The sequence below is a fragment of the Canis lupus genome, chromosome 7 (genome assembly GCF_011100685.1).
Source record: "Canis lupus familiaris isolate Mischka breed German Shepherd chromosome 7, alternate assembly UU_Cfam_GSD_1.0, whole genome shotgun sequence".
NCBI classification, from domain to species: domain Eukaryota; kingdom Metazoa; phylum Chordata; class Mammalia; order Carnivora; family Canidae; genus Canis; species Canis lupus.
Genome location: NC_049228.1, coordinates 76,742,894 through 76,756,602, shown reverse-complemented (window position 1 = coordinate 76,756,602; position 13,709 = coordinate 76,742,894). Strand labels below are relative to the sequence as shown.

Sequence of the window (13,709 nt, the reverse complement as noted above, 5' to 3'; positions counted from 1 at the left end):
TTAAAAAAAAAAAAAGCAAATTACACTGGTCTGAGTATTTTTTTCCTGAAATATCGCAGATGAGAAGGTTCTTTAAGTAATTAATATTTAACTTTTACACATTATTATAGTAATAAATACATGGAAACATTCTAAATGTACTACAGTAGTGAAATAGCTAACTGCTATCTGATCATGAACATGGTGATGTTTAAAAATCATCAGTGAGTTGAAAGCTATTAGGGGTATATTAAATGAACTAATAATTTTCCAAACAATATATAATATATGAGCTTAGCATTGTAAACTCTCAAAATGCATGTCGAGGCACAGAGGAAGCTTGGAAAGGAAAGCCATGAAGGTACATACATGAGAACGCAGTGGTTGAGAGCATTAAATTTGTGCCTAAAGGGAGCTTGAGTATACTACTCTCTCTTTATCTGTATGACTTTAGGGAAATAATGTTATTGTTTGTAGCCTTAGTGGTTTTTTTTTCATAAGTATAAGGAGGATAAAGAACAATGCCTAACTCTTATGGTAGTTGGTTGGATGAAATAATATGTACCAAGCTGTTAACACAGAGTGATTGCTCAGTTAACGGTAGATATTATTAACAGTGCTTTCATTTACCAAAATGTTAACAATGGTTATTTCTAGGTAGTGAAGGGTCTTGCCATTTATTATATTTTATGTTTTGTCAAAATATATAATATACACAATATAAATGAATCCAGTATATATTTGATCATACACATGCCTAGTCCCTAAACAAGCTTTATCTCTAATAAACGTTGAGTCACTTTCATTTGACTCAAATGAGATAAAGACAAGGAGTAGTATCTCTTTGTCACAGAGGAGGAATGTATGGCCATGGGAAGCCCCCCAGTAGAATGCTGCTCGTCAGTGTTGGGGCTTACATTTGAACCCAAATATTCCAATTCTAAGTTCACTGTCCATTCTCCAAGATTAAAAGAAGAAATGTACTAGATCTGCCTTTTTTGGAACAGTATGGAAAACAAAATCAACTACGTATTCAAAATAATGGAGAGGTCTTACATTCAAGGATTGCTATAACATTTTTTCTGTTTTCCCTCCAGCTTTGATTTACATGTAAGGTAAAATATTTCTAGGCTGTTAGTATGTGTCTAGTTTTTAACTGCTTCAGCTAGATTGCTGACAGCTGTGTCTGGACTGCACATGTGGCTTATTTAATAACAAATGTGGTTCATTAGCATGTTTTAGAAGTGACAATTGGCTTAGGATTCTTTATAGTACTTCTGAAACTCCAGTGAAACCCTGGTACCTTCCTGAATCTTAGTAGATTACATAAGACTCAGAGGTTGATGAAAAGCTTTCTTGTACCTTCTAGGCAGAAATTGAGTATTGCTTTTTTATTTTTTTAAGATTTTATTTATTTATTCATGAGAGACGGAGAGAGAGAGGCAGAGACACAAGCAGAGGGAGAAGCAGGCTCCATGCAGGGAGCCTGATGCAGGACTCGATCCTGGGACCCCAGGATCACTCCCTAAGCCAAAGACAGATGCTCAACCCCTGAACCACCCAAGCATCCCAAGTATTGTGTGTTTTTTTTTTAAACTCATTAAGGAGATATGGGCATACTTTAAGATAGTTCAACCATAGAAATAGAAAAATGACTAAATTTCCTCCCCCTCCTTTTCTTTCCCTCCGTAGCTTAAAGGGAGCTGATGCTGGCAACGGGATCAGAGTGTTCGTGCCTGATATCGGGATGTTCATTGCCAGTCTGACCATCTGGCTCGTCTGCAGAAACATTGTTCAGAAACCAGTGACAGAAGAAACAGCACAATATAACTCAGAGTTTGAAAATGAAGAATCGGTAAATCTGACTTCATGCATCTATCCTCCTTCTTTGATTCCTGAGGGATTTAACCCTTACAATAAGTTGTGTAAAAGTGAAATGTGCATAGCACTTAAGCTTTGGGGTGGTTGGCCTCAGTGTTAACAGTTACCTTGCACAGAGCCCTGGTATAGTTCTGATGAGTAGGCATCCTCATCCACACCTTGGTCATGAGAAACCGGTTCAAGGAGCATGAGAGCTGCCCTTCATGAGACATTCATCCTGACCTGGTGTTCTTTTCACTCTCATCTAATATTATCTCAGATGGTTAACCTTTTAAATTTATATTATAGCCCATTGTCCAGATACCTTAGTTATCACAAAATAATTTGAGAAAAAGTAACACCTGGTAATTTTAGGAGAAAAAAGCAGTTCCTCCCTGAAGGAAAGCTTTCTGGTCTGTGCACCTTGCTCTTCAGAGTGGACTCGTGGTAGCATGTTTTGATGAAGTTCTTTTAAAGCATTCCAGAGAAAAAAATAGATATACTTTTGGAAAAATGTAAGACTTGGAAAAAGATAAAAATAATGAGGAAAATGTGTGTTAATTTTTAGCTGTGTGTTTTAGTAGAAAGAGTTTCAGGCGGATCAGAAAACATGTTAGATCTCACTAGGTCAGTTAGACAGCTCATCACGGTCCCCAGATCTGGTTCTGAACCCTGCTCTCTATTCTAGTGACTGTACTTCCTTATGTGAGTTTCAGCAACACTGATGTGAAAAGTAATTGATTTGGTAATTGAAAGATGAAATTTATAACGAAAAAAATACTAAAAAGACTTACTCTGTACATTTGACATAAGACACAAGTACCAGATGTTGTTATTCAGAGGTTTTGGCAAGAATTTTAACCTGAAGAACTGAAGTTAATTGAAAGAACTTACTTTGAGAGTGGTAATGACAAGGAGATCAAGGAAGACAGTTCTCAGTTATGGCAAATGAACTATGTGCCTCACAGATAAGCAGCAAATTGCCTTGTATTGTTATCAAAAACAAAACAATAAAACAAGGATATAATTCAACAAGTCTATACAACAAATCTATCAAAGATTATAGACATTCTAAATATTAATTATTTGGGGTTTTGAAAATACTAAATATCATTATTATGCAGTTGAATTTCTTCTCATTTAAATTTGTTTTGGCCTCATTTAGATATTAATTTCCATTCACCTAGTTCATTCCAGCCCACCAGGTGGCCCTGAAGGAGCAGGCTGGTGTGTGAATCTTTTGAGATGAGTCCACAAGGAAATATTTCTTACTTGTGAACAATCTGGCTTGAGTCTGAAAAGAATAGAAGCCATGGCCAAAATAAGTAGGAGAATTTATTTTGTTTTGGAAGGCCCCAACATATTTTCTCCCTTTTATAAATCTTGACATTTGCACTGTAGAATGTTTGGTTTTGAGGATCCTTTGAAAGAATAGTATTTGCTGGCATTGTTTCTTCTTTCATTTATCTCAATGGAGAAATGGCAAGATTAATCCATTGGTGCCTGGGAGAATTTCTTTTCAAATCCAGCGTTGTTTTAAACTAGTAACTAATCCCTGGAGAAGATGGAGTCTTTCCTAATATTCCTCAACTTGATAATGAGGCTCAAATTTGCTGTTTTAAAGGAGATTGCAGATCCCAGGATTCCCCTCGAAAAGCCCCAGGGGAAGTCAGCGGGTAGGAGAATCTTGAACTGACACATCTGTGGTCTTGTTTACCTGTTCATTACAATTCAGAAGCAGATCTACAAATCATAAACTGGGAGAAAGATCCCTAATCTTAAATCTTAAAAAAATGAGTTATGTTATGAAAATTGAATTATGTAGGAAAGGGTTACGTCTGCAATGAAGCACTTTGGGATTTCACCAAACTGCTGTTATATTGTATGTTTCTGTACTACTAGCTCTTTCTAGCTATTTATTCAGATTTCAGGCTTTACTTTTTTTGGGAAGCGAATAGTATTCTAATATGTTATTAATTCAAATTTATGATAAATGAAATGTTTATTCAAATAGGAACTTTAGTCATGACTTGGTCAGCTTAAATAGTCTAAGTATGAAGCATAAAAAGAATATTTCAGTATAAGCATCCACCATCTTTTAAAAACTCATGGGTGCAACATTTGGATCCTGCCAACATTATTTGGAAATTCATATTGAGCCTCAAAACCTGTACCTTTCTTCATAATACCTAATGTCCATTAGGCTTCTACAGCATCTGCATTCTGGCACATAAAATCACCAACGGGGCTATACCTCAAGTCTCAGCTTTGAGGTTCAAGTTGCTGTTCTTTTTTTTTTTTTTTTTAATATTTCATCTTTTTTTTCTTTTTTTTTAAATTTTTTAAAATTTATTTATGATAGTCACACAGAAAGAGAGAGAGAGAGAGAGAGGCAGAGATACAGGCAGAGGGAGAAGCAGGCTCCATGCACCGGGAGCCCGACGTGGGATTCGATCCCCGGTCTCCAGGATCGCGCCCTGGGCCAAAGGCAGGCGCTAAACCGCTGCGCCACCCAGGGATCCCTGCTGTTCTTTTTTTAAAAATATTTTATTTATTTATTTGAGAGACAGAGAATGAGAGAGAGTTTACCAGCAAAGGTGAAGGGCAGTGGGAGAAGCAGACACTCTGCTGAGCAGGGAACCAAATGCGGACTCGATCCCAGGACCCTGGGGTCATGACCTGAGCCAAAGGCAGATGCTTAACTGACCGAGCCTCCCAGGCACCCCACTATTCTTTTTTGGAAGAGCAATAAAACAAAGGATGATAGAATTCGATCTTTCTACTGTCCCCTTCTAATAAGGCATTTAGCGTCTCCCTTGAGATTTAGTCCAAAATCACCTGTTTTAAGTTTTCTAGATCCTGTCTTTTCAAGCACACAGACATGATCATCTGAAACATGGCAGCATGCAATACAGTAAGAAGCTGGGCAAGTGCCCAGTTGCCCTACAAGCCTTGTGCTTCATGGCTTTTGCTGCCTGTCAAGGTCACTCTCAGGAACCAGGCAAGAACTTACTGTCAGGTGCCCCCCCAAATGCAGCACACTTGGTCCGTCTTCTCTGGGTTAAACACATTGACAGTTTAGGGGAACCTTTCACTGTGGTGATTTTAGATGCCATTAGCTTAAATAAGAAGAAAGTTTTTAATTGGAGGAAATCATTGTCCTGTTGTCTTCAAAAAGCTTCAGGGGCAGCCCCCGTGGCACAGCAGTTTAGCGCCGCCTGCAGCCCGGGGTGTGATCCTGGAGACCCACGATCGAGTCCCACGTCGGGCTCCCTGCATGGAGCCTGCTTCTCCCTCTGCCTGTGTCTCTGCCTCTCTCTTGTGTGTGTCTCTATGAATAAATAAATAATAATAATAAATCTTTTTTAAAAAGCTTCAGAAAAGCTCAGTATTACAGTATGAGCTTCGGTATGAGTATCATAGGGACAAGTTAGCTTTAGATCCATGGCTAAATGTATCCACCACTATCTTTCAGTTACCTGGACACAAGGTGAGAGTATGCAGTCTCTCTCATCCTCTCCTCTGAGAAAAACACACCTGAAGAGCATACCTACTTTATCACATAGAAAGGCAGGGGCGTTATATTATTGGACAGGTAATCGAGTGAACTTTGCATGGACGGGACTTGAAAATGTGCCTGATAGTAAAAACAAAGGAAAGAATAAGCAATCAGGAAGGCAATTCAAATATTTTTAAGTTATTAGACTAAAACTATTCCAAATTAAATACACCTTCATTTCTCTCCCATTCGTTCATCCATTTAACAACATTTAACAGTGCATGCCTATTCTCTGCTTTATTTTTTTAAGAAAATCAAAGCTCCAAAGTAGACATTTACCCTTAACAATATGTCTAGATCTATGTTTTTTTTTTTTTCTGTCCTTGGAATATTCGACAGGCAATCTTGTGCATTTGAATTGCAAGTAACACCAAATTGCCCACAAGGGAAACTTGTTTGGAGAGATTGCAGAGCCCAGTGTCCCTTCAGTGAGGGTGGCATGGTCAGGCACATGTGGGATGGGAGGAAACTCTGTGCCCACCTCTGTCACCTGCTCCTGTTGCAGGGAGTCTGAATCTGCCTTACTTCTTTGAGGGCAGTCCTGCTGCCCATCCTTCAACTGCAAATACTCCTGAGATGGTGTTGTCACCAACTCAATGTCATTTAATTCCCCATGTTTCTTTCAAAGTATTGGTGGTGTGTTTGAGGGCAGGAGCTAGATCTCTCACCCTTCCTTCTACCCAGCCTTTCTGCTGACTGCCCACTCAAGTTAATCAGATAACGGTTCACTCAGTTGCTATAACCACTTGGACCCCTTATCCATGACCATCAACAGGTCCTATGGGTGCTACCTTGACATGTTGTCTAACATCTGTTCACTTTCCTATCTCTACTGCCACAGTCCTCATCCCCTCTCTCATCTAGACCTCAAAATAACCTACAACTGGACCTTCCCACATCCAGCTTCCATTCTTGCCCTATTCCACTGATAGCACACACAGCATCTGGATTATCTTTGAAAAATTGTAGATCATATTAAGTCACTTCCTTAGGTAAAACACCTCATTGGATTCTAATTAAATGAGAACAAAATTCAGACCCCTGCGGGCCTTGGCACTTCCTGCCCCACACCCTCATCCTGTGCTCTGTCCTACCTCTCCCTTTCTATCTCCCTCACTAAATTATAAGCTCAGTGAGGGAAAGGGTCACATCTGTCATGTTCTCTGTTGCAGCAAATCTTAAGTTAGCATAGTAGCTTGAGGTTGTACAAATAGTAATACTTATGTGCTTATCAAGTTAATTGGTTCAGCATGGATTAATTAACATGGAGGCTTGTACAAAGCACTCCGAAGTATAAAACTAAAGCAACAAACTGTAAAGCGGTCAGCCCTGGGCCAGGATTATCTGCAAAGAGCTGCTTCTCTCCCAAACTGTTAGAAGATGTGGCAGGGCCAGGGCAGAACCACACATCTGTCTTCAGTGATGTATCCTTGCTGTGACTGCAGAGAAGGATGAGTTTTTATCCATGGGCCTGCTTATTTATTCAGTACCTACTATGTGCCAGAATGGGCAAAAACTAACGTCTAACAGGGACTGTTCTTTTTTTTTTTTTTTTTCGGCTTTTTTCCCCAAGACATTTGTCCTTTTTTTCCATCATGTTTGCTTCTGGAATAACTGGATTTGGGCATTCCAGATCCCAGTAATTAGACATAATCCTTTTCCCTCCTCAATATTCCTAGGATTTTATATTCTTATTTTATAAACTGTTAGATATAACTTGGTTTATTTCCTCCGGGTGAGTGCAAACCTCTGGGGTGCCAGGGTGGATTCCCACCCTGGACGTGGCCCAGTGCTCAGAGCAGAGTTCAATCTCAGGAAAAGTTCTGAGAGGAGGGAGGAACAGGAATGGAGGATGGGAAAGTAATGCTGTGGATTCCAAAGCCACACCAGCCCTGCTCAGCCTTTTAATAGTTTGATAACAAAGACAAACATTTTATTTTCATCTCAGTCCATCAGAAGGTATTATATGGGTCCTGAATCTTTCAGGAAATTTTGGAGCAAAAGGAAGGGCTGTGTGCCTTCAGAATGTTGCTTTTTTATCACTCCCTGAATTCTTTTTTTTTTTTTTTTTTTTAATTTTTTTTTTATTTATTTATGATAGGCACACAGTGAGAGAGAGAGAGGCAGAGACACAGGCAGAGGGAGAAGCAGGCTCCATGCACCGGGAGCCCGATGTGGGACTCGATCCCGGGTCTCCAGGATCGCGCCCTGGGCCAAAGGCAGGCGCCAAACCGCTGCGCCACCCAGGGATCCCCCTGAATTCTTTATTTCTAGGGGGAACACGGGGTGTGTCAGTTAGAAGGGCTAAACTCAGCTGTTTCTTATAAGAGAAAATGGATGGTTCAGGTCAGTAATAATCTCTATAACTAGAGACAAACTGATTAGATAGTATCAGGATGTGTTTGTGTGTCTATGTGTTTTAATACAGACTTGGTTTTTTGGTATACAATTAATTGATTTTTTTCAAAATAAGCCTTTAAGATATAAGCCTTTAAAATAATGGTCAGTCCAATTTGGCTGCTCTCCATTATTGTTCATTTCCCTTTCAAATGATGTTTAGTTGATTCTCAGAGACTGGTGCAGTCTCTAACTTGACTTGACTTGAGATGTTTCTGAAGGTTCAGATGCAAGACATCAGAGTGTCCATGAGTCAGGAGAATGTCAAGGGTGGCACCAGGCTCCACTGCTCTTGCACGTTTAGAAAAATAATCTTCCTAAAACAAGTGTGAAATATTGGCTTATCTGTATGATGCTCTACTGTTAGGCTTGTATAATGTATGGTGACATCACAGAGACAAGGCTCTCTCTCTCTCTCTCTCTCTCTCTCTGCTTTCTCCTGCAGGCACCACAGTGCCTGTAGCATTTGTCTTGTACATGAGGCCCCACACTTGCCTTTCCCTTCTCTGGGCTCTTCTGTTGAGATGAACCCATTCTGTAAAGATAAATTGTTAACTTTTAATAATAAACAATGAATAAACTACTCATGACACTTTAGAAAAACGTTCCCTTTGCCTCCAGATCTTTGGCTCGTTGTTTGTGACTTTGGTACACTCCATCAAAATGTTTTTAATAGCTTGGTTTTAGCCACAAAGAAGAAAGTGGATTCATCTGATGAGAAGTTCTAGGCTAACTTGTCAAGGTTGACAGAAACCAGAAGGAGGTTCCACAGATAAACCTCAATGTATTTTCTAATTAGGGGGTCTGCCTAGCGTATGATTCCAACAAAATGTTTGCAATTTTGCATAGTCTGCCGAGTGTGGAACCAGTGGATCAGCCATTGTGGATGGTAGCCTGTGCTTGGATTCTAGATTGGCTGCTTCAAAAACATGTGGGGGGACACCTGGGTGGCTCAGCAGTTGAGCATTTGCCTTCGGCCCAGGGCATGATTCCCAGGTCCAAGATCAAGTTCCACATCAAGCTTCTTGTGGGGAGCCTGCTTCTCCTTCTGCCTATCTGTCTGTCTCTGTATGTCTCTCATGAATAAATAAATAAAATCTTTAAAAAAAAATCATGTAGGGCTGCTGTTTGGTCATACAGATGCCTGAGATTTGCTCCCGAATTTCTCATTTAGGAAGTTTGAGGTGAAGCTAGGTACCTGTCCTCTTAAAGGATCCTGGGTGATCTTCATGACATACCCCAACCCAGGCTGAATCTTTGACTTCTCGGAACTAAGGAAAAATGGATGCTTGTGTTCCATCAAAACTAGCTGTTGGGTGTTCCTTGTCTGAGTTGTGTGGAAAGGCTGCTGGGCATGTGTCAAGTGTGGAGGTGGTCATGCAGGGAGGCAGCTGTGGGATGAAATGTGATGGCTGCTTGGTGCTCAGACCTTGACCCAGGTTCTGAGAAAAGTGTGGCATTGCATACATGTAGCATCCCAGAGATGCTACGGGAATACCTGTTGGCACATTTGAAGCTGGCAACTTTTAGCAAAGGCAAGTTGAAGGATTTACATGTCTTCAAATAAGTCTTAGATGTTGACATGGGCAGTAATAATATGGATTTTTTTTTTTTTGCCTTTCTAAACTGTAAAGTGTTCTCTCCTTAATTTCTAAGATCACTCTGGAACCAGGGAAATGAAGGCCAGAGTCCAGTTGCGTTCCAATGCCGGGAGAGATTACAACTCCCACAAGCAAGGCTGCGTGTTAGTAAATATATTCGAGTGAGTGGACGCCGTTCCAGAGGATCAGTGTTTATACTTAACCAGATGAATCATTTAGGAGGAGAAAGCCTGCCTGTTAATAAGCAGGCCTGATGTGACTAATGGCAGTTCTGGCCTCAGCCTGGACAGTAGGGGCTCACAGAGGCCAACCTGGCTCAGCTTTGGCTCTCTCTCAGCTTGGCAGGTTTAGAACGTGTTTCCAACTGAGGGCCCCAGGGATTCTGGTACAAAAATGCTGAAAACCCTCAAGTACAGTGGTATGTTTATAAAAGTCACAGGGGCCCCAGTCCCGCCCAGGAGAGGTCAAGGAAATGCGTTTGTCTAACCTCACAAAGGTTCTCCCAGAGAATTCTATTTGATTTAATCTATGTCCGTAGCAAGCACAACTGAATAATAAGCCATTTATTATGAAAGTTAAGAGTATGTTTCTGACTGGGACCTAGGTAGCTCTAGCTGTGTTGTCTTTCCCTGTCTCCTTTTTCAAGTACAGTGACTGAAGGTTTTGTCTGGACTTTCTTTTTTATGTATCGCCCTGTTGTGAAAGGGAAATTAAGCAACACATATCCCATGAACAGATGGTTTGAGTGTGGTAGTGTGGACGCCATAGCAGCACCTTCACTGGATGGATCCCCACAGAAACTGCTCAGGGGAACGAGGGCAGGTGGAAAGGAAGAGCTGGTATAGGAGTGCCTGAGGAGTTAGGAGGGGATACCATGGCCAAGGACACATTCCAAGCATGTCCCAAGGCCAAGAGAGCCTGTGGACTTTGGGTTCCCCCACGTGGTTGCCTGCAGGGGGTGCTTCTAGGGAAAGATGGGAATAAGGCTGGAGAGACAGACTGGCTCCAGGTATGATAGCACCAGAGACATGAGCAAGCTCTGTATTTTCTCTAGGTTATCTCATCACTTTAAAAACCATCTCTCTACCACTGGAATTTCAGACAGATCTTCCCAGTTTCCACCTCTCTCCAGATTTCTATGCCGGCTGCCCTTGTAACATCTCCAACAAGAAAGCCTGAAGGACATCTCAGAACTGAATTCTCCAACCTGTTCCATCCCCGATTATCCCCTTTTTCTCAATAATGACAAAAATACAAAACTGTCGTTGATGCACTCTTCTCTCCATATCAAATTTACTGATGAGTTCTGCCAACTTGACCTTTAAGACATACTGCAAAGACTCAAACCTCTCTTCAGTACCTTGAGCTCCTGTTTCTTTGACCACAGCAATAACCTCCTAGCTGTGGTCTCCCTTGGCATCACCACATGAAACAGACCACGTCATACCCCTCATTATGTGGAGTGACTGGCGATCAAAGTCCTGTTAGAGTGAGTTCAAGAGAAATTAGGTATAGGGGAAGTGACGCCATATTTTTAGTCAGCTCTGGGAGAGTCATTTTGAGAGGCAAATGTGAGTTGGAAGGGTGTGGGTTGGAGAAAGTGAGGCATGTTTTGTTTGTTGATGGGGAGATATGGGAGAAAGGGAGCACAAGGTAATGCTAGGGTGAGGGGAAGATGCCTGGGACCATACTTCTCCCTGGTGTCTCAGGGAATACAGCTCATCCACAGTCACAGGACAGAGGAACCCGAGTGCCTGCTGCACAAGTGAGTTTTAGGTTGGTAGACTGATGTCCAGCCACAGGTTAAAACCCCTTCTCAGTGAAGTAGTAAGTGGGCTCATTAGCTGACAATGAGGAGGGTGAATTGGTAGAAGAAGAATTATGTCAGGGAACATATGCCTTCTTTCTGGCCCTACCATGGAGTCTTTGACTAGCTCTTCCTTCCATCTGGAATGTTTTTACTGAGGATTTTCATATGGCTGGTGACTGTGACATTCAGATCTTTGGCCTAAATGTCACCTCCTCAGAGAGTCTCTCTCTGACCTCAGAATCTAAAATAGCCACCTTGCCACTCACAGTCACATCACCGTATTTTAATTCTCTGACTAGCATTTGTTACTGTGAGATATTCAGCTAGTTTATTTTGTACTTGTTCACATATTTATTACTGCATCTCTTATGAGGTATTAGTACATACTAGGCCCTGAACACATAGAGAAATTTTCTTGAATAAGCATGAGACATTCCTTTTCCTTCAGGAAAATATGCAAATGTATCATGATAGAACTATAGAACCCAATTTGGGTATATAGACTTGAGTAGGCCTGAGATTAAATCTGTGTGTGTGGTATAGAGGGTGGCCGGCCATCCTGTACCCTTGGCTTCAGCAGGAGGCAGCTTAAGATACAAGTGACCCATACCTTTCCAGTCAAAGAGAAGATCTCTGAGTTCTCAAGGTCATTCAGTACTAACCTGAACTTTGTACCAGCCTTCCTATGCTGGCTTCCTCTAAGTGTACATGGGCTTAGTTAGAGGTCCAGTTACCACTGGTGAAGATTCTTAAAATATCTGACCTAAGTGTATCAAGAAAAAAAACCTTTAAAATGGGAAAAATGGAGAGGCTGAGCTGTATTCTTTAAGTCTTAAATCGATGTCTGAATTGGGCCTAAGGATCCTTCTGGCTCTGCCACCAGTGCAATCTTTTCAGTGGGCTAAAATTAAGACCTCCAGCCTAGAGACAAATGCAAACAAAACTTCCTGCATCTAAAATAACCTTTTATCTTAAAGTGATAGCTTATGTTTCTAACAATTTCTTAAAACCCTAAGCCATCTAGGGAAAGACTGTAATTAGCCAAAAAAAAAAAAAAAGTTCATTTCTATGTATTCTCTAAAAACAAAACAGACCAAAACACCTTGTACACCCAGTTTAAAATAATTCATAGAAATATGTATATATTCTAGCCATGCGTTTCTTCTCTAAATCTCTGATGATTGTCCTGAGGTGCTGAATCACTTAGGACTGAATCTGTATATCAGTCCCTAAAAGGATAAAATAGGAAGTGACCATGTATCTAGTCAAGTAACCCAAGACCACTCACCCTCCCTTGGCCAGGAAACATAAAAAGAGTGGACAAAATTTACTTCAGAAAGAAAAGAAATTTCATAAGCACTGATTTGATGCACCATTTTGGTTAAAGTCATGGATACTCCAAACTACCTGTCACCTTGATGGCAAACTCTGTAAATGGGAGGAACCAAACCAAGATTGATGAAAGTTAAGATTTTTAATAGCTGTTTCATTTTCTTCTTCTGCCTATATATAAAAAAAAAAATGACTTCATGTGGCTCAGATAACATGCTGTCCAGAGTCCTATAATTGGTGACGTTTCTTGTTTATTTCTTCAGGAAAGATCCAAGTGACTTGGGCTTTCAAAGGCACTGTCCGAGACCTGGGGGGACATAAGTGGGTGTCTGCATTTTTCTGCTGGTTTGTGAAGTTCACCTCACTGACTGACCTATAAATTACCAACCATATAATCTGCTGGATGGGCATGTAGAGTTCTGGACTGCAGTGTTTTCTGTTTCTCCTTTATTTAGGCTGGAGGAGAAAAACTAGATCCAGAAGAGGCACTGATCTATGAAGAGGATTTAGATGAAGGGGATGGTGTTGAAGGCGAGGTGGAAGACAGCACAAAATTAAAAATGTTCCGCAGACTCGCCTCTGTGGCCTCCAAGCTTAAGGAGTTTATCGGCAACATGATAACCACCGCTGGGAAAGTTGTGGTGACAATTTTACTTGGTTCGTCAGGTGAGAGTTTCCGGTACCGGATGGAGCACATGTAGCACTCTGGCGAATAGCGAGAGACAGGGCCAAGGAGAATATACAAAAAGAAACAATTCTGGTTTGTGACACTAAACTCATAACCGGAGCTGTTATAAAACCAGCCAGGTGTACGCAGCACACACAGAGAAATAATTTTCCCCATTCAGTTCTAGCATTTGTGTTTTTAGTTGGTTTCTGTCAACTTCTGCAAAGCAATCTTTTTCTATATCTAAGTGATATCACTTTTTTGAATGTGTAGATCCGAAAAACACTCTCCTTCTCCCCCAGAGCCCATGAATGGCAGTGGGCTATGATGCACAATGTTGGTGTACCCCTCCAGAGCCACACTTGTGGGTCCTGAAAGCCTATCTGTTTACATTGGATCATTAGCAATCTTAATTTAACTCTCCAGGACATACTATTTTTCTTTCTCAGTTAGATTGTAATCTTGCAGCACAGACACTCACTTCCTTTAAATCTTGGCTGCTGA

General features: G+C 40.9%; 1 protein-coding gene across 5 annotated transcripts in view; it reads left to right on the top strand.

The window, feature by feature from the left end:
• Positions 1–13,709, top strand: part of PIEZO2 (piezo type mechanosensitive ion channel component 2) — a 440,872-nt gene that overhangs the window by 248,367 nt on the left and 178,796 nt on the right. For all 5 annotated transcript variants that reach the window (XR_005362693.1, XM_038543881.1, XM_038543880.1 and 2 more), the window contains exons 5-6: positions 1,672–1,834; positions 12,994–13,204. Coding sequence is in view for 4 of the 5 variants with exons in the window: in XM_038543881.1 (XP_038399809.1) it covers positions 1,672–1,834; positions 12,994–13,204 (374 nt within the window). In the remaining variant the exon portion in view is untranslated. The remainder of the gene's footprint in view (positions 1–1,671; positions 1,835–12,993; positions 13,205–13,709) is intronic.